Source organism: Phoca vitulina, unplaced genomic scaffold (assembly GCF_004348235.1).
Source record: "Phoca vitulina isolate PV1807 unplaced genomic scaffold, GSC_HSeal_1.0 scaffold2, whole genome shotgun sequence".
In the NCBI taxonomy this organism is placed as follows: Eukaryota; Metazoa; Chordata; class Mammalia; order Carnivora; family Phocidae; genus Phoca; species Phoca vitulina.
Window position 1 is genome coordinate 74,235,636 of NW_022589705.1, and position 26,111 is coordinate 74,261,746.

At 46.6% G+C, this 26,111-nt stretch overlaps 1 protein-coding gene and 1 pseudogene across 5 annotated transcripts in view; both read left to right on the forward strand.

Annotated features, from left to right (window-relative positions):
• Positions 1 to 26,111, forward strand: part of KIAA0319L (KIAA0319 like) — a 95,544-nt gene that overhangs the window by 63,398 nt on the left and 6,035 nt on the right. For all 4 annotated transcript variants that reach the window (XM_032388030.1, XM_032388036.1, XM_032388013.1 and 1 more), the window contains exons 7-19: positions 3,322 to 3,409; positions 5,050 to 5,142; positions 7,287 to 7,419; positions 10,391 to 10,619; positions 12,196 to 12,319; positions 12,908 to 13,040; positions 15,029 to 15,177; positions 16,329 to 16,480; positions 16,787 to 16,925; positions 18,647 to 18,806; positions 22,803 to 22,945; positions 23,737 to 23,859; positions 24,420 to 24,510. In XM_032388030.1, coding sequence (XP_032243921.1) covers positions 3,322 to 3,409; positions 5,050 to 5,142; positions 7,287 to 7,419; positions 10,391 to 10,619; positions 12,196 to 12,319; positions 12,908 to 13,040; positions 15,029 to 15,177; positions 16,329 to 16,480; positions 16,787 to 16,925; positions 18,647 to 18,806; positions 22,803 to 22,945; positions 23,737 to 23,859; positions 24,420 to 24,510 — 1,757 coding nt within the window. The remainder of the gene's footprint in view (positions 1 to 3,321; positions 3,410 to 5,049; positions 5,143 to 7,286; positions 7,420 to 10,390; positions 10,620 to 12,195; positions 12,320 to 12,907; positions 13,041 to 15,028; positions 15,178 to 16,328; positions 16,481 to 16,786; positions 16,926 to 18,646; positions 18,807 to 22,802; positions 22,946 to 23,736; positions 23,860 to 24,419; positions 24,511 to 26,111) is intronic.
• Positions 19 to 3,306, forward strand: LOC116621999 (annotated as a pseudogene). The gene has a single exon (XR_004297496.1). The product of XR_004297496.1 is annotated as a ubiquitin-40S ribosomal protein S27a-like (transcript).

Sequence of the window (26,111 nt, forward strand, 5' to 3'; positions counted from 1 at the left end):
TTTGCCTCCTCTCACTTGCAGGGCTGGGATAGAGGTGCTGACCATTTTCTAAAATGTAGAATGTAGAATTTTCTGTTCACACTTAAATCAGGAACAATCTTTCAGAAGTGAATCCTCCAAAAGTCTGGCTGACATCCAGTATTTGTTAGTGTATGATTCTCAAATGTTCATTTATGGTGAGAAGACTGTATAAGCATGGTGGTGATAGCTGAAAATATACACTAAACAGCTTTTAAGGGTAACATAAGGATTTTAGAATTTGGGAGATAAGCTAAGTTTTTTGTGGCCACAAAACTGTATAAATTGGCTCAGTCTTTTTTGGGATTCAGTGTAGTTATTAAGAACCATAAAAATGTTCATATTCTTTGGCCAGGCAGTCTCATTCATTCGTTCATTCTTTCTTTTTTTCTTCAACAACTGTTGATCGTACACTAGTTATATGTCAGGCAGTGGGGATTTACCAGTGAATTGATCAAAATCTTCACATTCAAGGACAATAGAATCTCACGGGTGATACTGGCCAGAAGCAGAAATTATAACAGGGGAGGCACTAGGTCATTGCAGGGAGTATTGAAGCCCTGGGGAGTTTGATTTCTTAGAGTTTACCCAGCTGGGTCGTGACTCACTTTCTGGGTAAAGGGTGGAGTGCTGTTACCCCACGCAGGGAAAGCAATGTCCACTGGGCCAAATAGAAAATGTGACAAAAAGGGAATTCTGTGTGGTTCAGCGTGACTGGCCCCTCCAGTGTGAGAAGAGCAGTGGCACAGAGTTGGAGAGATGCACGGGTCACAGAGTGAGGACTGTGAATCTTATCCATGGGGAATATGGAACCTTTGAAAGGTTTTAGATAGTAGAAAGACTAGTTCAGATTTTCAGTTTAGAAAGCTCACCCTGACTGCAGACTGGAGGAGGTAAGACTCAAACTAGGGAAACCAATTGAGAATCTGTTGAAAGATGTAGGTGTGAGATGGTGATAGCCTGGGCTAAAAAACAAATAAATAAAATAAAACTTAAAGGCTACTGTTGAGCTCATGATATGTGCCAGACACAGTGCTAATTGTTTTATGCACTAACTTTCATTTTATCTTTGTAATGACCCCAAGATGTAGATACTAATATCTGTTTTATAAATGGCAAACTAAAAATCAGAAAAATAAAGTAGTTTAGCCAAAGTTCACAAAGCTATTAAATGGTAGATTTGAACTGGAACTTTCCATCCCTAAAGCTCTTGCTTTTAACAACTATGCTATGATGGTTGAAATCTAAGATGATGCCATTGTGAATGGAGAGAAGTGAGTGGATGTGAGGAATATAATGGGGGTTGACTCGATAAGACCTGGTGATCATTTGATGGGGTGGAGGTGTTGGGGAAAGGATGTCTAGGATCATTCTAGCCTTTTGGCTCAGGCACCTGGGTAGATGTTGGTAAGACAGTGGTGATACTCACTGAAATGAAGAACACAGAAAGAGGAGCAAGTTTGGATGAGGTTTGCAGTTGAATAAATTATTTTTGGACAGAGTGAGTTTGAGGTACCTGTGAAACATTTGAGTGGAGGTGTCCAGGAAGAAACTGGGAGTCAGGGACTAGAGAGCAGGACACAAGTCTGCGCTAGAGAGATAAATCTGCACACCAACCTCAAACAGATGACATTTGAAGCCATGGTAATATATGAGATCCTCCAGACAGAGTGTGTAGAGTGCAGTTGGAATCCTGGGGAACACTGTCCTTAAAGATGTACGAGGAAGAAGAAACTGAAGGAAATGAGGAGTAGGCAAAGTGAAAGCCAAGTAATAAGAGATTTCCAAGAAGAAAAATGTCAAAAACACTAGTCAATTAACATTTGCTTAAAGAAGATCATTCAGAAGAAAGGAAAAACTTCAGTCGTCTGAGAGATGATCATCACAGCAAGCATTAGTTATAATAGTAAAAGTCTGGAAACAACCCAAATACCCAACAATGTGGAACACTTATGTGATATGACACACTCGTGCACTATTCTGCAGCTATGAAAGTGACCATTAAAAAGGCTATTATAATGGGGGAAGGTGCTCATGTTAAATGAATAGAAGAAAGAATAATAAAAAGCTTGATGCAGGTTTTTCTTTCCGATCTGCAGTGGAACCGCCACCAAGATGCAGATTTTTGTGAAAACCCTTATGGGGAAGACCATCACTCTCGAGGTTGAATCCTCAGGTACAGTAGAAAATGTAAAGGCCAAGATCCAGGATAAGGAAGGAATTCCTCCTGATCAGCAGACTGATCTTCGCTGGCAAGCAACTGGAAGACAGACAAACTTTGTGTAACTGCAGCATTCAAAAGGAGTCCACTCTTCATCTTGTGTTGAGACTTTGTGGTGGTGCTAAGAAGGAAGGAGTATTATAGCACTCCCAAGGAGAGTAAGCATAAGAGAGAGAAGGTTAAGTTGGCTGTCCTGAAATACCAGAAGGTGGATGAGAGTGGCAAAATCAGGCACCTTCATCGGGAGTGCCCTTCAGATGAATGGGGTGCTGGAGTTTTTATGGCTAGCCACTTTGACAGGCATTCTTGTGCTAAATGTTGTCTGACCTATTGCTTCAACAGACCGGAAGACAAGTAATTGTGTATACGGGTTAATAAAAGACATGAACTAACAACAACAACAAAAAGCTTCATGCACACCTTGATTTTAACTGGACCTTGAAAGTCTAGTTCCTTGAGGTAGTGATCTTATCTTATACTCCTCTCCAAACCCCAAGCCTAGGATAATGTCCAGCACATAATTGGTTCTCGGTAAATGTTTGCTGAACGAATGAACTATTTAAAAACTACTTTTTGTATGTGGTCAAGCATTGGGAGGAAGTAAGAGAAATATGATTAACTGATGTGTTAGGACAGTGGGATTGTGGGTGATTTTCTTTCTTTTATATTATATTTATACACTTAGTGGAAATCAGAAGGGAAAAATATTCAGATATTTGGGAGCTATTTGGTATTTTTACAAAATGATTTTCTTTGCAGAGATGATTATTTTAATTTCATAACTCTATGAAATAGGGTGGTTGGGCCCTTAATGTTCTTCTGAAAGGAAAATGGGAGTACAGAGATATTGAATTCCCTTTTGTTGTTCTAGAGTCAGCTAGTAATAAGATTCACATTAAAAGCTATGGTTTTTTAGTTTATAATTCATTGTTTCATCTCCTCAGCTAGTTTACTCTCTCCATTTTGGAAACTGTGCAAGAAGAGAGTGCAGTATCAGCATGGAAAGTTCAGATATGTATGTTATTTTACATAGAATTGCTGCTCTTTGTGGTTTTCTAAAAGGTCTTCTCTCACTTCTGCAGCTTACTCCAGGCTTATATGAATTCAAAGTGATTGTAGACGGTCAAAATGCCCATGGGGAAGGCTATGTGAACGTGACGGTAAAACCAGGTATGAGTTTCCCAGCCCTGGCTGCATCTCCATTGCCTCCTCTGCAGGATTCCCAAAGAGGGGGAGATTTGACTTGAAGGGTTGTTCTTCTTCCTTCTTCTTCTTCTTTCTTCTTTCTTCTTCTATATTCATCAGGCAGTTCCTAGTTCAGTGTAATAAAAGGTTAGGTGGCAGAGTGTATGCTTTGGTTCTAGTTGGAACATTTGGCTGGGCGGAGAAACATTAATCACATGGCCCCCAGTGCGGTGTGGCCTGAGCAGTAGCCTGCCTGTCTGAGAACTACTTCTCCAAGTAGGTCATGCTGAGAGAGGACCATGTGTTGTGATTAAGAGACATAAGAAAGCCAGGAGCCTGGGAGAAGCATGTAAAGGAGAACCAGCCAAATGGCTGGCTCTTTCTGATCTCTTTCCAGATATGGGTTTTGCACACAGAATTCCTCATTTAAACCCTGCCAGTCTTCTTTCACCTTGGAAATCGGATCCCGTCATTCTTTTTAAGTGATCCACCATTGGTAAATTACAGTGCAATAACAAAGTATCTTATTTTGCATTTTTAGGGAAATTTGGGGCAAGTTGGAGAGTGGCACATACATTGGCACAAATTCTTAATACTGGTTTCTGTCTTTGTTGGGGATAGATTTTCTATTTGTTCCTTGAGCTCTGTAGCCAAGGTAATCCTTTCACCTTCTTAAAAATGTGTTTAACATAAAGACCGTTGGATTTTTTTTTTCAAAAGGCCCCCAGGTTTGTAGCTCACAGTCATTCAGGCGGACAGAGTGGTCTGTGACCCTGCCATCACTCAGGCCTAGACACAATCAGCTCAGGGATGGTCGAGAAATCATCCGTTATCTTTTCAGCACAGTCTGTGCTGAGGGATAGTTTGCTTGTCAAGGTCCTTGTTGCACAAAGCTTGTTTGTGGTCCACCTCTCCTCAGCTTGTGCCGCTGTAGTCCTTTTCACGAACAAGATAGCACATGAGTATTGAAAGCATGCACGAGGCATGGTCTTAGGAGTGGTCAGGTTTGGAAGAGGCTCTGATGCTTCCACATGTCTTATGCTAGAATGGTAACCTGGTGTTGTGACTTGCCATTCATTTGGTGATGCTGCACCCATTAGTTATGTAATGGAAACTGATTTATAATTCACCCACACAGGCCTGCTCCTCCTATAATTTATAAAGCCCCTCTTCCATGATCCCAGGATCCTGGGATCGAGCCCCATGTTGGGCTCTCTGCTCAGCGGGAGCCTGCTTCTCCCTCTCCCTGCCGCTCCCCCTGCTTGTGCTCTCTCTGTTTCTCTCTCTCTGACAAATAAATAAATAAAATCTTAAAACAAACAAACAAAAAAAAACCAGCTCCCAGGGCACCTGGGTGGCTCAGTCGGTTAAGCGTCTGCCTTCAGCTCAGGTCATGATCCCGGGGTCCTGGGATCGAGCCCTGTTTTGGGCTCCCTGCTCAGTGGGGAGTCTGCTTCTCCCTCTCTTGCTCCCCCTACTTGTGCTCTCTCTCTCTTGTTCTCTCTCTCAAATAAATAAATAAAATCTTTTTAAAAAATTAAATAAATAAAAAATAAAAACAGCCAATAAATAAATAAATAAAATAAAGCCCCTCTTCTAATTTCTTCTACGTCATTTTCTTGCAGAGCCCCGGAAGAATCAGCCTCCCGTTGCCATCGTGTCGCCACAGTTCCAGGAGATCTCTCTACCAACGACTTCCACAGTCATTGATGGCAGCCGTGAGTGCTTGTCTAGGCATGATGTTTTAGAATAGCATTCACTGTGAACTGTGGTAGAAAATGCAGGTCTTGATCTCGAGGTCATGAGTCCAAGCCCTGCATTGGGCTCCATGGTGGGCGTGGAGCCTACTTAAAAAAAAAAGAAGAAGAAGATTTGGGGCCAATTGTGTCTGCATTCTGTTTAGGCCCATCTTCTTGACCATGTTATGGGAAGACTACCCATTGCAAGCAACTGATTAGGAAGTAAAAAACCAGACAGGCCTTATTTAAAATCCCCATGTGGCTTGTTTGAAGTAATAATTCTGCTCTTCTGAGATGTTAAGAAAGTGGGATTATGCAGGTATTTAGCATTATTTTATATGAATCTTGCTGGGTTTCAGATTTGCTTGGACAGAGTCACCGCTCTCAGTTCTGGAAACAAAGCTCCCTCCTCTAGAGCAAGACAAGTAACTGAGGTCTGGGCTGGGAGCTCTCCCCCGGCGTGCACTGCCTGACAGGGTTTTTGTCAGCCTCCTCCCGGAGAGACTCGCAGAATGTGCTCCACGCCCCAACCGGGCTCGTGAACACTTTACCCTTCGGAGTAGTGTCCCCTGACGGGTGACATGAGAAGACTTCTGGGTCTTTGCCACTGATCCTGGCTCTGCGTGCAGGGGGTTTCAGGCCTGTCATCTCAGCAGTATTTGCTTGGTCCCCTGGGAGGTCTAGTAAGGCCCTTGCTACCCTGATTGTCTTGCCACCAAGAGTTGTTTTATGGCCGAGACAGTCACTGCTCTAGCAGAGGAATCTCTAGCAAGGTTAAACATCTCACGTAGTTGGTCCTGGCAAGAAGAGGAGCGTGGGAGAATAGCAGGCCAAGAGGGAAGAGAGAACAGGAAGAAGCACTTGCGAGAGCGGTAGAAAGGGTTCACATAGCCCCATTTTACTTTTTTTTTTTTAAGCATTTACTTTTTTTAAGATTTATTTATTTGACAGAGAGAGAGAGCGAGAGAGAGAAAACAAGCAGAGGGAACAGCAGGCAGAGGGAGAGGGAGAAGCAGGCTTCCCACTGAGCAGAGAGCCCGATGCGGGACTCGAACCCAGGCCCCCGGGATCATGACCTGAGCCAAAGGCAGACGCTTAACCGACTGAGCCGCCCAGGCCTCCCCCAGCCCCCCTCCGCCATTTTACTTTATATTGTTGAATAGGTCAAAGTTAAATAGTGTGTAAGGGTGTACACTGGAGAGAATCAGTATGACCCCATCTGCCACCTATCCAGTTGTCCTCCAGACAGTCAACAGTATTATTTTATGTTTCTTTCTAGAGACATTCTATGCATATGTAAGACAATACATATACAGTCTTTACGATAACACAGAGTACACACTGTTATGTACAATGATTGTTTCTCTATGCTGAAGAATTTTTCTGAATCAGTATGTGAAATAGTTCTTCATTTTTTTTTTCCTCTTAAGGATTACATAGCCTTCCATTAAATGGCTGTATAACGTCATTGTGTGGCTGTGTACTTGGTTTCAGTCAATCTCTATCGATGACCATTTAGATTATTCTTGGTCTTTTGCTGCTACAAAGAATGTTGCCATGAATAATCTTGTAAGCTTGACATTTAACACACGTGCAGATATATCTGTAGGATAAATTCCTCAAAGAGGAACTACAGGGGCAAAGACAAGTTTTGCTAGATTGCTCTTTATGGAGAGAGTATCACCATATGCTTCCCCCGTGACCTAGGAGAGGGTTTGCTCCGCACTTCTACCCATAGAGTGTGTTATGAAACTTTGGTCTCACCAAGCAGGTAGGTTAAAAAAATAGTATCTGAAGTGTAATTTAAATATGCATTTATTTTAAGTGAGGTTGAGTATCTTTTCATGTGTTTAAGAATTTTTGATTTTCCTTTTTTCATACAGTAGCATTTTAACCAGAGGTTGCCTGTGTTGGAGTCCTTGGAAAACTACGCAGTGGAATATTCATAGAGAGGCAGGATGACCCAATATTCCTAGGGAAGAAACACTCTGGAGAGATAGTCTGTCATTTCATGAAGTTTTCCTAGCCTCACATCTCTGGGTAGTTGCCCTGGTTTGCGTAAGCTGGGTGAGTGCTGAGACCCAGCGCTCTCGTGTTGTAACTGATGTTTCTTTATGGTCAAGAAAGCACTGATGATGATAAAATCGTCCAGTACCATTGGGAGGAACTTAAGGGACCTCTGAGAGAAGAGAAGATTTCTGAAGACACGGCCATATTAAAACTAAGTAAGCTCGTCCCTGGGAACTACACTTTCAGGTAAATTAGGACCCTTCAAGTTTCCCTTAGGCCATGTTTTTCCCTTGTGGGTTTTACATTCTTCTAGGAGTAACTCTGACAGATATCAAAGTCATTATAGATTTGGTTGATGATAGAGCCTTTGGTTCCATTAGTTCTCTGAGTCCTATTGGTCATTGTGGTCACAAGTGATAAGTTTCTAGGGCAATGGTCCTTGCATAGGACCCACCACAGTTATTCCCAAAGCTGCGCCTGGCAGATCTCCAAACATTTTTTTTTAGGATTTCTGTCATTAAGTGAAAGGGCCCATCTTCCTGTGCCTTTTCTCAGGAAAAATCTAGAAGGAACCCATTCCCATCTTGTCTCTTCCCTTTGGTAAATGCTTCCTCAACTTACACAAAGATCTCAAAATCTTTACTTTGGACTAGTGGTTTATTTCACTATGATTTGTGGGATCTTCCTCTGTTGGGGTGTTTTAGAGAATTTGATTCAAAGATAGTCCTGGGAACTCGTGTTGACATTCTAGGCTGTAATGATTAGTAAGAGTGTGAGCCGACTCTAGAGTAATCCTCCTTAGGTTTGCAGAAGTCCTTGTCAGTTACAGAGCACTTGTATGTGAGTATCATACAAACACCATATGTACCTGATACTAAACTAATTTTACATCTGAGAAAAATGAGGCTCAGTGTATTTACTAACTTCTCTGAGGTCACACAGTTCAGCTAGAACCGAAGTGCAGATTCTCTAACCCTCAAGTCCGGGCTTGTTCTGTTCCACTACTTGACCTGACCTTACGTATTTTGTTCATGCTTCCTTGAATGCTCTTCTCAGTCCACTGGAGTTCTGCCCATCCTTAAGGACCTACTCAGTTTTCTGTAAGACCCTCCTGAGGTTCTTCCCAGAGGAGGGAATATGTCTCTCCCCAAACTGTTGCACCCAGTGCCTGTGGTGCAGCGGCTTATTCATGGTGTCTGTTGTCCCCACCGGCTCTGCAGTTAGCCAAGTTTTCACACTACCTGAGACACAGTGACAAAGGTCCTAGCACAGCGCCTGCCATGTAAGTAATGTGACTTAGCAGCACTCTCATTGACTTAAGACTTCAGATGAATGAAAGGCGGCTGCCATTCCACAAGGTTAGAGCCTTCTCATTGGCTTAAAATGGAAACGTGAGTTGGTTTTTACCTTGGATTTCTAATATAGGAGTTCTAACATTTATGAAATTTAGCTTGGGCCAGGTTGATCCTTTTCAAAAAAGTCACAATAATAGCTCCTGCTTCTTGAACATTTATACTGTTCTGAGCTCTGTGCATGTAGTGGCTCATTTAATCCTTATAGCAGGTATTACAATTACTACTATTTTGTAGATTAGGAAATTCAGGCACAGAGAGGTTAAGTAACTTGCCCAAGGTCACACAGGCAGCATGACTAGAGCCTGCACTTTTAATCGTAGTGTTTGGGTGGATGCGGTATTGGGGGTGATTCTTTTGTTCTGTCAATTTCAATTTATGAAATGATGGGACTGGATTTGATTAGCGTTAAGATCCAGTCTGTTTGGTTCCACTCACCTTTCCTTCTCCCCTGCTTTGACATGGCAGTGGCCTCTTTCCCCAGCCCTGTGGTCACCTGCTAATCGGGTCCAGGATTCTTGCAGGCAAGCCTGGGACTGTTTGAGGTGAAAGAGTAAATGGGTGGCTGCCATCTTGCCATTTGTCTATAACTTGCTTTTTCTCCGAAATAGGAGACAAATAGGATATGTTAAAAAAACAAAAACAAAAAACTGTGAAAACAACAGGGAAACTGAAAAAAGAGGAAAACTTCTGTGGATTTTTCTTCTTCAGATGTTTGCTGATTTGCACATGTCTGTGTGTCTTATGTTTTTGTGCTCTTTTTCTAAAGGCTAAAATCCCCCAAAATCCCCTTCAGGCCCTAGGTAAAAGGTGAGACTGTGGGATGCAACCCCACAGATGTCTGGCTCTGTCTGTGGCTGGTGGTGAGATTTAAACAAACGACATGTCTTTTCTATGCTTTTCCTCTTTCTGTCAGCAAAATGGAAGGAACCCAAACCTCCTTGCTTGCTTATGCTCACATTTTGAGGTGGCAAGAGAAGCTTTAGGCTGTTCAGCTGGAAGGCATCATTTAGGTAAAAGCCTGCTCTTATAAATGAACATTTTTTTTCCTCTTGCAAATCCTATTTCACACTGGCACAAACTGTGGGGCTGTTGCGTAGGAGAATTCATTTGCATCTCGGGCTCCTGTCGTACCGGAGCCAGCCCTCCTGGTCCATCCCAGAGGCTGTCTGCCCAGGGCGCCCCTTCTTGCGATGTGTGCATGGCTGAGGCAGGATGGCAGGAGGAGAGCGGGCTGCAGTCAGAGCTTGCTCTATGGAGGGGGGCACCTTTGAGCCCCACAGCTTTAGGGGCCAGGGACTATCTATTCTTAAAACTTGGTTTCTGGGCTTGAGAGTCAGAGAACTGGGCTTGCATCTGGCTCACTGTGTGGCCCTGGGCAGGTGACGTAGCCTCTCTCAGCTTCCTGAACAGGGAAATGGATGACGCCTACTTCATACGACTGTTGGGAGGGCCAGGTCATACAGTGCCTGTGAAGGTCCCAGCGCCCAGACACTTGCAGGCGGCAGAGCAGAACGGTGCTGGCGACCTAGTGCCTGGATTCACATTCTGACTCCACTCAAGCTTGGGCAAGTTACCTCTCTGTGCCTCAGTCTCCTCGTATATGTAAGGAGTAAAATGAGGATCGTGCTTTATAGAGCTGTTGTGAGGATTTAATGAGGTAGAAAGAACTTGGAACAGTGCCTCGCACTCAGGGTGAGCATTTAGTAGTCATCTGCCATTCCAAGAAGAATGAGTAAAGAATTGGTTACCATTTGGTACCTCTGCTGCCTTGGTATTTCTTAGCCTCGATTTTTCAGTCCTCTCAGATTGATTCCTTTTCCTTCAGCCCATCCCTGATTGTACTCCTTTCTCTGTCCTGCCAGCTTGACGGTAGTAGACTCTGATGGAGCAACCAGCTCCACCACTGCAAGCCTCATGGTGAACAAAGCGGTGGATTATCCCCCTGTGGCCAACGCAGGCCCCAACCAAGTGATCACCCTGCCCCAAAACTCCATCACCCTCTTTGGGAACCAGAGCACTGATGATCATGGCATCACCAGCTATGAGTGGTCACTCAGCCCAAGCAGCAAGGGGAAAGTGGTGGAGATGCAGGTAGGAGGGAATGGCTTCTGTCTTTTCTTGCCCAGGAGAAGTACAGCTGCTGGACCGGGTTGCCTTACAAGGCTTATTTTTGCTCCCATTTTAATGACCAAAGTCAGATTTATATAGAACATTAAACATTGGAATTAAAAAAAAAAAAAAACACCTAGAAAATTTAAGGGGCCTTTAAGGAACACATTACCAAACCTTTGTCTTTAATGTTTAGTATTAAAGGAAAAGACTAGATGAGAAAGGGGAGCTATTCTAGGATGGTTCCAGAGAGCCAGACTACTCTGATGCCACAAGGGTACAGATCTTTTTTCTTTTTCTTTTTAAGAGAGAGAGAGGGAGCACACATGTGAGCAGGGTGTGGGGGGGAGCGGGGAGGAGGGGCAGAGGGAGAGAGAGAATCTCAAGCCGGCTCACACTCAGCATAGAGCCTGACATGGGGCTCGATCTCATGACCCTGAGATCATGATACAAGGGTGCAGATCTTAATGAGCTCTACTACAAAGTGGAGTAGCCCACCTGGCTAGATGGTGAGCATCTTCTCTCTGGAGGTATTTAGGAGGGGACTAGATCTGTCACCAGGCAGGTAACAGAAGTAAATAAAACTGAGTAGGGCCTATGGCAAACCAGACCACATAACCCCTGACTGAAGTGGTCAGCTGCGCCTCAGCGCCAGCTACTTGTTGCCGCATGGAAATATGGTCCAGTATTCCTAGAGAGGCCAGCTTTTCAAGAAAAAACAGAAATCTAGACCTGTATTTGAAAATTTCCAACTTTTGGGGCACCTGGCTGACTCAGGCAGTGGAGCATGTGATTCTTGAGCTCAGCATTGTGAGTTCAAGCCCCACGTTTTAAGTAGCGAGTCCTTAAAAATAAAATCTTCAAAAAAAGGAAAAAAACCTTCCAGCTTTTAAAGACACTGCAGGCCAAACAAAATGTCTGCAAGCTGGATTCAGCCCAGAAGCTGCCAAGTTTTGCCCACTGTTCTAGAGGAAGTTCCTGCCTTGGAAGTTTGCCCTAAATTGTGTATAATGTTCCTTCTGACACTCTGTGTTTCCAAATTGGAGGCATGACTTAAAGCTCACATCTCACCTGGCTTTTGTTTAGATATTATGTTCGGTTTCTCCGCTGCTGCAGAATCCCACAACCCGGCAAGGGGACGGCGTGGCGTCACTTAGCGTCTGCACTTGCTGCCATGTGCTATTGAGGCAGCTGTGTTAAGATCACTGAGCGGCCTCAGCAGAAAGAACGTGGTTTTAAAAGTGTATTATTTTATTCTACGCTCCTGGCCTTCTTTCTGGCTTGGGTCATAAAGACTGAACTTGGTTATCTCTGCACATTTTCCTGTACTCCCCTCCCTTGTGAGAACTCGGACTTTATTTGAAACCGCTGCTGTCAGGGAAGGTTGTTACCTTGAAAGGGGAACCTTTTACTTTTAACAGGATGTCCTGCAGTGTCTGATGCTGCACTCACTAGGTTTAGGAAACTAGGTGCATCATTTAGACCGGAGTAGGACTTGTTGTATGACATTGTGATTCTGGGAGTCTGCTTTTCCACTTGTCTGTATTTATACATGCAGGGGGTTAGAACCCCAACCCTGCAGCTCTCTGCCATGCAAGAAGGAGACTACACTTACCAGCTCACAGTGACTGACACCATAGGACAGCAGGCCACCGCCCAAGTGACTGTTATCGTGCAGCCTGGTAAGTTCCGGCCTTATCGTGCAGGCCTTTCTGCTGGCTGGCCCCTTGCACTGTGCAGAAGTGGGGGGTTTGGGTTCTGAGCGATACGACAGTGGAGTAGGAGGCAGCAGTCCACGGGCCCCTGGCAACTTTTGTTGTCCATTCTGAGTGCTTTCTTCAGAGCTAGAGAGAGAGAGTACTTCACAAGCTCAGCTGTGGCCTTGCCCGTGGCTGGCTATTGTGCCTTCAGGGGGACGTAGCAGATAGAGTCTCTGTTATCCCAAATCCTCCCATGGCCTTTAAGGGACAGCTTAAAGCCCACTTCCTCAAGAAAGCCCTACCTTATCGCTCAGACCCTCTCTTTTGAACACTCATAGCATCATGTCTCAAATTTACCATGGTATTACAACTTCATTATGTTCTGCCGTGTTCTTATAAAAAGGTTTCAGTCTTACATTCTTCATCGTGAGCTCCCTGGCCCACAGTCTCTGATAGTTTTGTGGGCAGAGAGGCAGAGTTCTCGTGTCTTCCAGAACATATGTCCTGGTTAGTTCCTCTCCTTTCCCAGCTGAACTGCCTGCTTTTGACCTCTGTGTCTCTGTCTTCTAGAAAACAACAAGCCTCCACAGGCAGATGCAGGCCCAGATAAAGAGCTGACCCTTCCCGTGGACAGCACAACCCTGGATGGCAGCAAAAGCTCTGATGATCAGAAGATTATCTCCTATCTCTGGGAGAAAACACAGTGAGTACTGACGCAAAACCCTTATTGATACAATGTCTCCAGACCTTTGAAAGCAAGGTGTCACTTGCTTTTAAGAGTTCACTTGCTCTTTTTTTTTATTTTTTTTAAAGATTTTATTTATTTGACAGAGACACAGCAAGAGAGGGAACACAAGCAGGGGGAGTGGGAGAGGGAGAAGCAGGCTTCCTGCCGAGCAGGAGCCCGATGCGGGGCTCGATCCCAGGACCCTGGGACCATGACCTGAGCCGAAGGCAGACGCTTAACGGCTGAGCCACCCAGGCACCCCAAGAGTTCACTTGCTCTTACTGGCTTATCCAAGGGGGATGACTGAGAAAGAAACCTTAGCAATCCTAAACTTCAACTCTTAAGAAAATGATACAAAATACAAAATAATTGTTGTAAGGAAAAAAGAATGCTTGCCATCAGCTAGTCTCCAGTTAGTACTTTGTGGTCCTGGTGCTTTTACAGGTACAATCCATCTGCCGAAATGCATAGTTTAATTACACTTGAGAGGCAAGATGGAAAGGGTAATGGAGCAGAAAAATACTGTTGCTCAAGATGAACTGGGTAAGGCTGGCAATGGGGATGGGGCAGAGTAGCTATTACAGAGAATTGAAAATTCATCTGCACAATGAAAGCATTGCTCTGTTATTGTTTCCTTTAAGACACCATTTACCAATTATGTTAGTGAGGGGCCAAAGGCACTAACCAAAATAATACTAATTAAACTGGAATTACCTAATTGAGCCATTTCTGGTTCTCACAGTTTCTTTCAGCTCCTTTAAACCATAACAAATGGAACTCAAATTGTATGCAGGATCCCACAGGAAGCAAAAGAATTCTAAGGAAGAGTTAAAAGCATTCTTAGTTTCCAAAGGTAGCAACCATAGGACAGACTGAGCTTTTTGTTTTGTTTTCGTTTTTGACGAGGGCATTAGAAATCGGTGGGAAGGGGCTGTAATTTGACTGTAGAAACCACTTGACTTATGATTGGTGAGTTGGATTCTAGAAATTCTTTTCCTCGGCTCTTGTCTCTTGTGGAGAACCGAGTCTTCCTCAGCCCATTGTGTTTGAATTATAACTGTTTGTTGAAGACACAGCTGATAAACCTTCAGCTGAGTTTTACTAGTGCGTACAGCAGAAATAATGCTGAGAGTAGCTTCTTGGAGGAGAATCTGCTTCAGGAGGGACGACTAGGGCCAGAGATTATAGGTTTAAACAGCAAAACAAAGCAAAACCTGGGAGACTGCAGATTTCTCTGGTCATCCCGTAATTTTAAGGAAAACTCTGGGGCATTCTGGTCCTTGAGCAGAAGGACTCTCTGGAATGTGCAGAGCTGTGCCTAGATGTTGGCACAGAGCTCACTCCCCGGCTGCAGGCTGCTGTGTGAGGCCGCAGGGGAGGAGGAAGGCTTCAGGGTGTCCAGGGTCCTCTGTGGCCCCTGTCCAGGAGCTGCAGGGAGCTTGGCTTTAGAGCTACTAAGAAGAGGATGGTTTTGCTGAGAGTTCCTCTGCAGCCTTGGCCCATTTCCTTTCCTTGACTTTTCTGTAGGAGGGAGTTTGGCATGTGATTAAGAAACGCATCTTGCTTCTTTGCTGGCAAGAGCTGAACCAACTACTGGGCCAGAAATGCTTTTCAGAAACATCACTCTGAAATCATTCTTTTGATCAGAGACCTGCTCAGAGCTCTTTTTTCCTTTTACAAACTGGAACAGCAAAGAGTTTGAATGTTCTAGAAACTCATAGAAAGGATAAAGCTAGACGTGTTTGAAAGCTGGTGAATGGAATTTTCTGATCAGCAGGGTAGCCTGTATTTTGGGGCCAAATGACACTCCGTCCAAATGGAATATTTTTAACATGCCCCCTCAAGGTCTGGGAAATAATAGTTTGTGTCTCAGCTGAGGCAGTAATAGTCTGCTCCTGCTGAGTCAGGGATGGGAGGGCAGCTGACAGGTACAACTCCACCCTCTGGTTTCTTTCTCTGTCCAGGGGACCCGATGGCGTGCAGCTCGAGAATGCTAACGGCAGTGTCGCCACGGTGACGGGGCTACAAGTAGGAACCTACGTGTTCACCTTGACTGTCAAAGATGAGAGGAACCTGCAAAGCCAGAGTTCTGTGAATGTCATTGTCAAAGAAGGTACCTCCCTGCCTTGGGTTGGTGCAGCCTCTGGGTCAGATACCTGGGGAATCAGTGCAGAAATTGATCAGAGACAAGGGGTGGGGAGTAAGTTGGGGGAAGGGCAGCTGTTATGTGCTGTTCGAAAACAACCTTTAATTGGGAGTGACTGCAAGGTGAATTTTAGCTTCTTGTCCCCCCCACCTTCCTTCTCAACTGAATAGGGAAAGAAACTGGTTTTTTCCTTTGCATTTTTATTTTGCTTCTCTGCTGCTAAGCCCTGGCGTTTCTGTGGCTCTCCTGCCGTCTGCAGTGACACCTGCTGTCAGGCCTTAGAATGGCTGTCCTGCTCTGTAGTTGCCTGTGCCCCTCCGTGAGCCTGCTGCCGCCAGCCAGCTTGAGGCAGGAGTGCACGGGCTTGCTGCGGTCTGCAGGCCTGGGACCGGCGATGGCCCTGGGGGAGGGCTGTAAGCAGACGGGAGGCACGCAGGTGACTCCGGCGAGGGGACCCTGTGCTCAGCGGAGAGAGCGTGCACACCTGAGGAAACAAAGCTGCAGGTGGGGCCCAGGAGAAGAGAGGTCTCTTTTTCCTTTTTCTCTATTAGAGTATTAAGGAAGGAATAAAAGAAGATGTTGAAAAAATAACATTTTAGGCCATATTTTGAAGAGAATGTGTGGTGTCAGCTGCATGAAACCTAAAATCTAAGGCTCTTTGGCCCAGTTGGGGTCTCTATCTCCAGTCATCACCTGCTTCCCAAGGAGAGACATGGAATCCTTCCAGGGAGGCTACGAGGAGGACCCAGGAGAAGACTTCGCCCTCTCTGCTGCAGTGTCAGAAGAACATTTCTCTGGGTGGGACTGGAGCCTCAGGACCTGGGGCACTGGTGGCTTCAAATCTACACTGTTAGTCACAAGCTCCCTGGTCTGGGCTGGGTTTTATTTAGCATGGACAGAGGGGAACCGAAGCCTGGTCTTCACTGGGTCCTAACCGCCAACTAATTAAGAGTTGGTTCATTGTCAAAAACCCCCGCTACACTATTAGGGGCTGCATGGATAGGCGCTTACAACAGCTCTCCATTTCAGATGCTTTTGATGTTAATTTCCCCCTAAGCATCGTGAAGAAGTATTCTTTCTTTTCCAGAATGTTATTTCATTGATATTTCTTTGGTTAGAAATGAACAAACCACCTATAGCCAAGATAACTGGGAATGTGGTGATCACCTTGCCCACGGACACAGCAGAGCTGGACGGCTCCAAGTCCTCAGATGACAAGGGAATAGTCAGCTACCTCTGGACCCGAGATGAGGGGAGCCCAGCAGCAGGGGTAAGTGCCAGGAACCGGAGGACTGCACAGGGTCACGGTGGTGAGATGGGGAGAGGCGGCTGAGCCAAACATTCCAGGATCCGTTTTAACAAGGGGTCTCTTGTGTCAAACCTGGATTGCCCTCTGAAATTCAGGGACTTGCCTAGTGTCGCTCTGCAAGCTAGGGCGGCACAGCATATGTTCCTCTGCCCTGATCTTGCAACTGAAGTTGCCCAGAGGGGGCTTGGTTATAACAGGAGCAGCACCCAAGCCCACAAAAGGAGTGTCATTTGCCCTGCAATGTAGCCATGTTGTTCAACCCCACAGGAGGTGCTAAATCACTCTGACCACCACCCGATCCTCTTTCTTTCCAACCTGGTCGAAGGGACCTACACATTTCACCTGCACGTGACTGATGCGAAGGGGGAGAGTGACATGGATCGGACCACCGTGGAGGTGAAGCCTGGTGAGTCCGTAGCACTGGGACTGGCTGGGAGTGCTGGCCTAGCCCAGCAGGACCTCCGTGCTGGACCCCTTCCCCCTAGCGAGGACGGAGACAGGTGGCAAAGCTGGCTTCTAAACACTCTAGAAACCCCGAGCTGAAAAATCCCTGGAGACTGTTTCAACAGTATCCCTCCTCCCCACGCAGGAGTACGGACCCCCCACTCATCTCCGATGGACAAACTGAGACTCAGAGAGGGCAGGGCTTGCTCAGCGTCACACAGCAGTCGTGTCAGAGCCAGGCCCTCGTGCCCCTGGTCCAGCACTCCCTCCTCTCCCTGTGATGGGTGAGAGAGGGCTCTGGGTGCTTCGAGAATCTGAGCACAGGAATAACTTGAGTCATGATGTCTCATCACCACCCAGCTGCAGAAAACAATTTATTTTTATAAGTTGAGCCTCAGGCTTTATCTGACAACCCAGGGAAGGTAAAGTAACTGGTGTCCTTTACATTTTTCAGATTTGCAGAAATAAAATTTCTTTCTTAAATCGAACCGTGTTTTTTGCTTTGAGGCTGATTTGGTATTAGGGAAGAAGTGAGTGTGGGGTAGGGAAGAGTTTTATAAATTCCTGAGCATCTGATGAGAAGGTATTAACTTTAAATCTGCTCTTTGTTATGTAAGCCAAGCTCGTGTACAGATGTCTTAGATGTGAAGGGATCTTGGCAGCTCTTCTAGTCCTTGTCCTACCTCTATGAAGGACAACAGCCAAGACACTATAGAGTCTCTTCTGTGTTTAAAATCAGATCACAGATAGTCTACTAATTATGCAAATGATACATCAGAACAGGCAAATGGTGCATCCAATTATGGGAATAAGGTATTCTGAATAATCACTTTTATCTTCCAAATGCAGAGCAGTCTCTAAGACACAATCATAAATGAAGGGCAGTGGTCTCCCAGTTCTAGAGTTACAGAAACATCGTGCAGCTCTGATATTGCTCTAAGGAAGCCCTTGTTGCTTGACCACCTGGATTTTTTTGTGTTTACTGTTTTCAAACCTGTAGGGCTGATGCATTTCCATTATCAATAAGATCATTGAGATGGACATTTTCCCTCCCATTGTTGTAGACAAAGCATAGCAAGTCGCTGAAAATCAGGTGTGGATCAGGAGAGATTGTAGATATCCCCCACTCGGCCTAGAGAGCTCAGCAAAGCCAACTGGGCAGAAGCTTTTATTATTATTATTATTATTATTATTATTATTATTATTATTATTATTATAAAGACTGTTTGAGAGAGAGAGTGGGGGGAGGGGTAGAGGGAGAGAACCTTTATGCAGATTCCCCGATGAGTGGGGAGACTGATGCAGGGCTTGAGATCATGACCTGAGCTGAAACCAAGAGTCAGACAGTTAACCAGCTGAGCCCCCCAGGCGCCCCAGGGCAGAAGCTTTTAGACAAGACCTTGAAGCGTTCTTCTTCCCCACTCCCTTCACCAGACCCCTTGCCTCCCTGCTACAGCCTGATCCCCAGCGCACGGGTGGTAGTTGTCAGGTTGGCATAGAGCTCTCCACGCCAGCCCCAGATTGCATTAGTAGCAATTCACTATAGTCCCTTTCCATTTGCAGGAGGTCAGTTGTATTCCCGAATGCTCTCACTGCTTTCGCTCCTGTGCCAGAACGGATGCACAGTGGCAGGTCTGTGTTCACTCTCCTTCCAAAACCATGACTGATCCACGTGCTTTCCAGATCCCAGGAAAAACCACCTGGTGGAGATCATCTTGGATGTCAACGTCAGTCAGCTAACTGAGAGGCTGAAGGGAATGTTCATCCGCCAGATTGGGGTCCTCCTGGGGGTGCTGGATTCCGACATCATTGTGCAAAAGATTCAGCCGTACACGGAGCAGAGGTAGCTGGGCAATGAACGGGGGGCTAAAAGGCAAGACCAGGGGCCCCCTGGGCTTCCTGACTGAGCTGGGAAATAGTGTGGGTAGATAGAGAAGGGTGGGCTCTCTGACCAAGACCTGCTCATGGTTTCCATTTCTTTAATGAACTTTTCTCTTCTAGCACAGGTCACATACTCAGTACTAGATACTGTAGCAGGGTACCAGGGTACCAGGTCAGAAGAGGTCCATTATGTTTGAAGGCCATAGTCTAGTAGGGAAGACAATCAGGATAAACATATAACATCAATACAGGGTGAATTTGACAGACTATGTGGTATCACGGAGACACAGGGGCAAGGCCAATTAATTCTTCCAGAGGAGTAGGGGCAGGATGTGGTCCAAAGATTTTCCACTGAGCAAGCATAGAAAGACTAGGAGGAAATTCATAATAGGGGGATAGCATGAGCCATGGCCCTGTGGTAGGAAAGTACAGAGTTTCCTCTGGAAGAAGTCCTTTGGTTCAGAGCAGTTCCTAGGCCCCAGGACAAGGCGGGAGATGAGACTGCTGTACAGAACTGTCATAAGCAAGCCAGGGAGGTTCGTTTTTATAGTTTGGGAAGGGGAGGACTCAAGTCAGGTCGTTTTATGTATGTGAAGTTTTTGTAGCAAGGAAATTTGGGTTTGGTTTTGTTTTAGGAAGACCAGCAGTGTGGATGCTAAACCAAAATAGGGAAAGACGGAAGGCTGAGGAGCCTAGAGCTAGTCTAGTAAAAAGGTAATAAAACCTAAGTTAAGGTAGTGGCAATGGAATGACAGAAGAGAAGAAATGAAAAGAGAGGAAAATCAGCAGGACGTGGCGATCCTTTGGGAATGAAGGTGAATGAAGCCTCTAACATAAGACGTTAGGTTTGGATGCCTGGAGAGATGGCAGACGCCATTACCTGAGGGTAGGCATACAGAAGGAACCAGTTCCAAAGGAAAGATAATGAGTTCAGTTTTGACTGTTGAATTTAGGGTCTCTCATGGGTGACATGGAGAGAGATTTCATCACTGGCAAGTACGGGCTGGAACTTGGGCAGGAAAAAAAGCCAGAGATAGGGAGTCCCTGCACACAGGCAGGAATCAAAGCCATGAGGACAGAGGAGTGTCCAGCACTGGGGGAGTGTCCAGCGCTCCGGGGAGCCCCAGTATTTAAGGAGGAGGCAAGGAAAGAAGAGCCAGCAAAGGAAACTAGGAACCAATAGTAGAGAAGTGGGAGGAAAAGCAGGTGGGCATGGTCTGCTGGCAGCTGGGGCTGCCAAGGGATGCAAATGCCACAGAGGAAGAGTATGGTGAGGACATAAAACAGGCTTTTGGCTTTGTGATTAGGAGATCATTAGAACTACAGTGAGAGCATTTTACTTCAGTGTTGGGGACAGAGGGCAAATTGATGTTATGGCTGGAGGATACAGAGATGGTAAATGTAACGAGGTTGGTGCTGAAAATAAGGTGGGAGATCGAAAGAACACCTTTTAAAGACAGGAAATACTTGAGCACTTTGATGGACTGAGGGAAGGTGCTGAGGAAAAGCAGAAGGTGGAGGCTGGGGAGGTGGGTTCCAAATGGGGGCAGGTCTGGGGGACCAGCTGCGGGCAGAGCAGAGTGGCACTTTCTCTGGAGATGGGAGGAAGGGCGGGCAGATGTGCTATGATGGATGGATTTTAGAGGTAGGCAGGATGACATTCGAGAGCGTTGGTACCAGTGTGCTGGGTTTTGTCTTTGAAACTGGAGGCAAGGCCATCTGCTTGAGGAGGTGGGAAGGAGGTGGGCAGCCTGAGGAAAATGGTAAAGGTTGGGAACAGCAGCTCCAGAAAAGGGTGTTGGCTTTGAGCAGTATTGAGGTCTCAGCCAAGGTTAGAGACGTGAGGTTAGTGCGGTGGTTCCCGACTCGAGCTGCGCGACAGAACCACCTGGAGCTTTTGTGAATGTGCCGTTATCTGCGCCTCACCCCCGGAGACTAGGATTCAGTTGGTCTGGAGTGAGGTCTGGGCACCTGAAATATCAAAGCTCTCTACGTGAGTCTAACATGCAGTCAGGGCTCACTGGGTCAGAGCATGATGATTAGGACTTTCTTTTTAAGCTCTGCTGGCTGCCTGGGAGTAGGAACAGAGAGAGTGGCTGCTTGGATTGACCCGAGCTGGTGGGGATCGGGGCAGATGCAATGCTAATTCGTTGGTGGGCATGCTGCTGGAAGTGTCACGGAAGGGTTTGCTAGCACACTTGGTCTCACTGCATCTGGAAGAGGATGCAGGAGCAAGAGAAAAGCATCACAGTGGCTCTGGGTTTCTGACTTGGACTGACTGGCCTAGTTGAGAAATTCAGGAGGATAGGCGTGGAGGGAGTATATGACAATGGGAAAGAGCACAGGGCTGACACCAGACAAACCCATTAGTGTTAGCTCTGGGACGATGAGTAAGGTACTGCCCCTCTCTGAACCTGGCCTGCCACTTGTAAAAATGCTAGTCCCCTTTTATAGGATTGTTACTGAGAATTAAATAAGAGAATGTTTATATAGTCCCTACCACATAGAGAGTACTCAGTTGGTGGTTATTATAGGTTTGAGACCTGTTGGATTGGAGGTGCCTAGGAGAGGTATGGGGTGGATATTCTAGCAAGCTTTTGTAGATGTAGATGTGGTCATTCAGGAGAGACCAGGGGAGAAGAGGTGAAGATTTGAGGGTTACTGGTATCAAGAGAGAAATTGCAACTATCAGCATGGATTTGGTAACTGGGAGAAAATCATGAGAAATGCACCACAGATCTTTTATGGCAAAGGTTTGTTTCTTGATTCTGGAATTTATAATACCCCACTGTTTGTGTCACCGTGCAGCAAACTTGTAGAAAGTCTTTTATGACAGTGCTTCCCAACCTTTTATGTCCTGCCACACATAGGAAGCGATGCTATGTGTATGACACTTTGGGATAGATCGATGAGGCTGCTTGACTGGAAGGAACTGATCCAGGGCCTCCTGGTCCCAGGAGCCACCCTGCGTGCCAAGGGGATCACTATCTTGGACACACCTACAACCCAGTGTGACCCACTGATTGCAAAGGTTTGGCTGTGAGAGTAATGTGGAGTCAAGTGGGTTCCCTGCAATGAAGGCCAAGGCATAGAGAACAGGCTTTGTGCCCACATAAATGTGAGGTCAAACATGGTCTGCCTTGGACAGAAACTGACAGAAGAGCAAACAGATTCTGGACATGGGGGAGCATAATCTTACACCAACCACACCACTGTGTAGGGTCTTTCTTGTTGCTGTTGTAGTAATGATCATTTGGCTGTTTTGATCCATGGATTGTGCTTTTTTTTTTAAGATTTTATTTATTTATTTGAGAGAGAGAGAGCACGAGCAGAGGGAGAGAGAGAAACAGACTCCCCGCTGAGCAGGGAGCCCGATGCGGGGCTCGATCCCAGGACCCTGGGATCATGACCTGAGCCGAAGGCAGACGCTTAATGACTGAGCCCCCCAGGCGCCCCCACGGATAATGCTTTGATGCTGTCTGACGGTAGACATTTTTCAGAGCGTTGTGGTTTGTCTTACAGGTCACCTAGACACAAACCCAACAGCACCACACCACAGTCTTAGCTGGTAAAAGGCTAACAGCAGAGATGTAGTGTAGCCAAATCCCCATCTTCCTGACCTCCAGTTGCTGGTTTGGAATGGGTCCTCTTGTGAGCTGGGACAGCTTAGGGCCTTTCTGAACGCGTAGGTTTTGGAGTCAGACATCTCAGCGCTGGGATTTGGCTCTGCCATAATTAACTGTGTGACCCTGGGCAAGTTACTTAACCCTTCTGAGCCCCTGCTGTCTTCTGTGAAATGGAGAGGACACCGAGAGCAGCTTTCTCCCTGGCTTGCGGGGAGAGAAGGCTTCTGGTACTTGGCACAGCGCCCGGCACACCGGCAGGTGCTCTGTACCGAACGTAGCTGCCGCTGCTGTGGACGACTTCCGCTCATTCACACTGTCTCGTGTCTCTGCAGCACCAAGATGGTATTTTTTGTCCAAAACGAGCCTCCCCACCAGATCTTCAAAGGCCATGAGGTGGCAGTGATGCTCAAGAGTGAGCTGCGGAAGCAAAAAGCAGACTTTCTGATATTCAGAGCCCTGGAAATCAGTACTGTCAGTGAGTAATTCTGGGCAGCTGGAAAGAAGAGCCTACCCAGTACCCACAGCTCCCCACAGCCCCGCTGTCCTCAGGCTTCATCTCCTGTTCTCGAGGAGCACGGAGATAATCACTTTGCTCCACTGCCCAGTGTCCTGAAAGCTCCTGGCTCAGCCCAGAGGTTCTTCACCTGGGGTCCGTGGGCCCGCGAGGTAGCGTTCAGAGGGGCTAGGAGTTTGAATGGGAAGAAAATGACATCTTCCTTTTCACTCACCTCTAACTGAAATTCATTATTTTCCTCTATTAGGAAGGTAGGCAAAAACTCCAGTAGTATTAACAGAACCTGTGACTTTTAGGCAGTAGAAATCACTGGTAATTTCATAACATACTACGTGACGAAATGTCATTTTTACTCATCACCACTTCAAAATTATGGCAGTTGTTAGACCCCGCTAATAGATCTGGTCACTTAAGGTTTTCATAAAGACACACATGTATGATTATCTTAAAACTGTATATTCTTAAATATTTCAAAAACATGGGCAATATCATTGCTTTCCTTCGTAATACTGTGTATCTTGGCATTTACATAATGCACAGAAGGGCCCTGAAAGATTAGGAACTGCCCACAGGGAGCAGCCGCAAGCAGAACAGCCGGACCGTGTCAGTGGCCTTGCTGACTGCTGCTGGCCGATCTGCCCGTGACCATCACTGCTGGGGGGGGGGGGGGCACCCTCCGTCCTCTTGTGTGCCGGCAGCCACCGGGCCGGCCCTGACTCCTGCCGACCTGTCCCCTTTCCCCCTGCTTGCAGCGTGCCAGTTGAACTGTTCTGACCATGGCCACTGTGATTCATTCACCAAACGCTGTATCTGCGACCCTTTCTGGATGGAGAACTTCATCAAGGTGCAGCTGAGGGATGGAGACAGCAACTGCGGTGAGGCTTCTGCTTGGCGCTGTGCCAGCGGCTTTGGCGCTGAACGTGGTTCTGAGTTGAGCAGGTGGGTGGTGGTGTTTCCGAGGCAGATGAGCAAGCGAGGAGAAGAACTCTGTGTATTTTCTGTTTGCAGAGGACTTTTCCTCCCTTCCTCCAGGCAGCTCAGGGTTAGAGCGGAGTTCTGCAGTGGGCTCGAACGAAGAACCAGGCTTAGGTCCGACGGAGTGCAAACTGCAGCCTAAGTCAGATCAGCTGCAAGGCCTCCTGGCTCTTTGGAGTGCCTCTGTGCGGCAGCCCAGTGGGAGCCGTCAGGTTTCTGGGCCCTCCGGCCCCCTGGGAAAGCTCCTTACAGCCTGTCCCACTGCCCCAGGGGCTCAGCAGGGACAGTGCAGGAGGTGGACAGCTTCAGCTGCCCACAACTACAAGGGCTCCCCTGCCCTGGGCCGCCGTGGGGGCCGCCTTGTCCGCAGAGCCAAGCCACTTGCCAAGGCCGGGGCCAGCCCAGCCCGCCTTCCTGGCCTCTGTCTTCATAGCCCTCCCCATTTTGTGTCTTTTGGCAGAGTGGAGCGTGTTGTATGTTATCATTGCCTCCTTTGTCATTGTTGTCGCCCTGGGAATCCTGTCCTGGACGGTGATCTGTTGTTGTAAGAGGTAAGATGGATTCTCCTCGGAAATTCATTAGAGCTTCTGGACGTGTATTTATTCATTAGGGAGGTATCTGGTACCTTCCACATGCAAGGTGCTGAGTCTTGGGGTTCCTCGCTTCCCGTCACGGCCCAAGGCAGGCGCAGAAAGGCTTTCGTCACCCTCTCCCACTCCTGAGGGCAGGAGTGCGCTCCCTCAGCCACGTGGCCGTCACTGCACTGATGCGCAACCTGGGAAGCGTGGCCGTGGCCAGGGTGGGAGCGGGAGGGCCTGGGCCATGGGCCTGGGTCACCCCTCCAGGGGGTGTGTTACTACTCCACACCTGCCTCACCACTCGACACGTGAGTTCTCAATTCTGCCCTCCTTTGTAGTTGGGATTCACGTGTCTACATGTTTTCACGCATTTGTAGACTTTGGTTAGTCATGATTAAGCGTTTGGATTTTTTTTGGGTGGAGTCTTCCCATCTAGTCTTACGATATTTAATGGGAATGTTTATTATATGTTTTTCATTATTAATAATGATTTCTTCATTACTGTGTGCCGAGCACCAGGATGATATTTTGTAGGTAATACCTTTTTTTAAATGCATCTAACCACCTTTTCTCATCTCACAGCTAAGGAAGTGTAGGCTCAGGAAAATGGCCTCACCTGTCCATGGACACACAGTTAATAAGTAGCAGAGCTGAGAATTAACCTGCAGTTTAACCTCACATAAAACGTAGAAAGTGAAAACAATTTAAAAAAAGTCCCACCATTAATAGCTTGTTGGTTTAATGCTTTCCTCCGCCCTCCACCCCTCAAGCATCAGTTTTGTGTTCTCTTGAATTACTGTAATAGGGAGAAACGGAGTGTGTGTCTGACTTCACGTTGCTTCCCTTCCCTTGCTGCTGTGACCTACAGCTTAGAAACTTCTGCTGAGCCCTGCACATACACATGCTAATCGTCGACGGAACTTTACTTACAGCTGAGATTTACAAAAAACTGCCTTTTAAACCTGAAACCTACCTACCTCAACGGGATAAGGAAGTACATATAGAAATGCCTCTGCTGTGTTTTAAGATTCACAGGAACAACATGGCCAGATTCCTACAGAGATCAACTGACCAAGGACAAAGACTACACAGCCTTTGTGGATGTCTGCAGATATCAGTCACTTTTTGACTCCAACCTCCTCCCACTTCCCCCTTCCTTACATAAAAGAAGCTCAGATCTCATGCTGGGGAAGATGGTTCTATGGGACAGGAGTCCACCATCTCCTGTCTTGCTGGCTTTCTACATCAAGTTGCTTTCCTTGCCCCAAGCATCTTTCCCCTCGACTCCCTGGCCTGTCGTGTGGTGAGCGGGATGAGCTTGCACTCCGTTACATTTATGTTTTTAACCAATCTCTGCTTCCTTGCCACTGTGGAGTGGTGACTCCGTGGTCAGATGGTCATAGTTCCCGTATTTTCCCAGAATTGGTGAGGAGTATTTGAAGAACCAATCACAGTTGCCACCTTCCCTTGGCTGGGAAGCATAGAAAAAAACAATCCTTCTGTTAGGCAGCTCCCATCAGGACAGGGCCCTCTCTGCAGTCTGGCTGTCACCCGGAGTTGAGCTACCTGAGTCT